This window comes from Trachymyrmex cornetzi, unplaced genomic scaffold (assembly GCF_001594075.2).
Source record: "Trachymyrmex cornetzi isolate Tcor2-1 unplaced genomic scaffold, Tcor1.1 scaffold3940, whole genome shotgun sequence".
Classification (NCBI taxonomy): Eukaryota; Metazoa; Arthropoda; class Insecta; order Hymenoptera; family Formicidae; genus Trachymyrmex; species Trachymyrmex cornetzi.
In genome coordinates, this window is record NW_017298684.1 from 3318 (window position 1) to 4526 (window position 1209).

A 1209-nucleotide genomic window follows, 5' to 3' on the forward strand; every position below is an offset into this window, starting at 1 on the left:
GAATATTAATGCTCGTTTAAAGCCAGCCAAACTTTCCAAAAATGTCACGGTGTAAGAATAATTATTCATGGAATGGATAATTAGTGACCGTGACTGGAAATCAGTACAGTAGAGTATGAGGTTAGGTGTCAGACCATTATGCCCTCTAGCGTTACGTGTTTGAGCTGTCTCAATTTCATCACAGCTTCTCTAGGCAAAAATCGGCGAATGGAATCACCTATTATTCTTAGGGTGCCTGTACATGCGGCGTACTTTGCGTAAGCGTAACTTGTGTCAGCCAATCAAATCGTTTCATTTATCATACGCAATCCACTTAGTTTTTTCTACGCTTTTTCCCAATACGCCAAATTCAATTTTTCGCGTAAACTGATGAATGTTTGTATATTAATGATACGAGTATGTATATTTCTGAGAGATCACCGAATAAAATTTCGATTTTAATTTAAAAAAGATGGATCAAATTCGGGTAAAGTAACATTCTTCTAAGAAATTCTATATAAAGTTTCTAAAAATAATTTTTTTTTAATATTTGAACGTAATTTAATACATCGCTTGCACAGTATAACAAAATAATTTAAAGATTATGTCCAACTATTAGATATTAATTCTTATTAATGCAGACATTTTTATTACAGTATAAATGTGGATACTGCGGATGGCTTTTCGGGTTCAACACAAACTTTATTGATCACAATTGCTTTAAAGGTTATGTTGAAGATGTAGATTATATCAAAATTGACGAAAACTATGTTGTGACAATAGGTATGATTGTTATATATGGTTCGATCTTTATGTTTAGTTCGTTCTGTTAAGTAAATTAAATAATATAACTTTTTTATAGTCGAAAAGAATCCAACAATTGTTGAGAGGAAAGGAAATTTGGATGAATTGTTGATTGAAGCAGTTAGAAACAAATGTGCACTTTATGATTTTCGTATACCTGCTTCGGAAAGAAGTATGTTGCGCAAGAATGCATTATGGATGGAAGTTTCGAATATATTACAAGGTACATTTTACCATCTAGGATTTATTCTCGAAAATTATCGCAGACGAAGATACTAAGGATATTTATAATATTTGTAACATATACTATAATATTTTTGCCTCGGTAGTCTAATGGCTCAGGACGCTCATACGGTTTACAAGAGATCCGGGTTCAAGTCCCGGCCGAGGTAATATTTTTCGCAATAAATTTATTAACAGTTTTTA

At 32.3% G+C, this 1209-nt stretch overlaps 1 protein-coding gene across 1 annotated transcript; it reads left to right on the forward strand.

Moving 5' to 3' along the window:
* Positions 1-448: 448 nt before the first annotated feature.
* On the forward strand, positions 449-1006 carry LOC108764135 (uncharacterized; the record flags this gene model as incomplete). Its single annotated transcript, XM_018512205.1, has 3 exons — positions 449-466; positions 636-762; positions 842-1006. Coding segments are annotated over exons 1-3 (307 nt in total), but the record flags the coding sequence as incomplete, so codon positions are not given.
* Between the last annotated feature and the right edge of the window lie 203 nt (positions 1007-1209).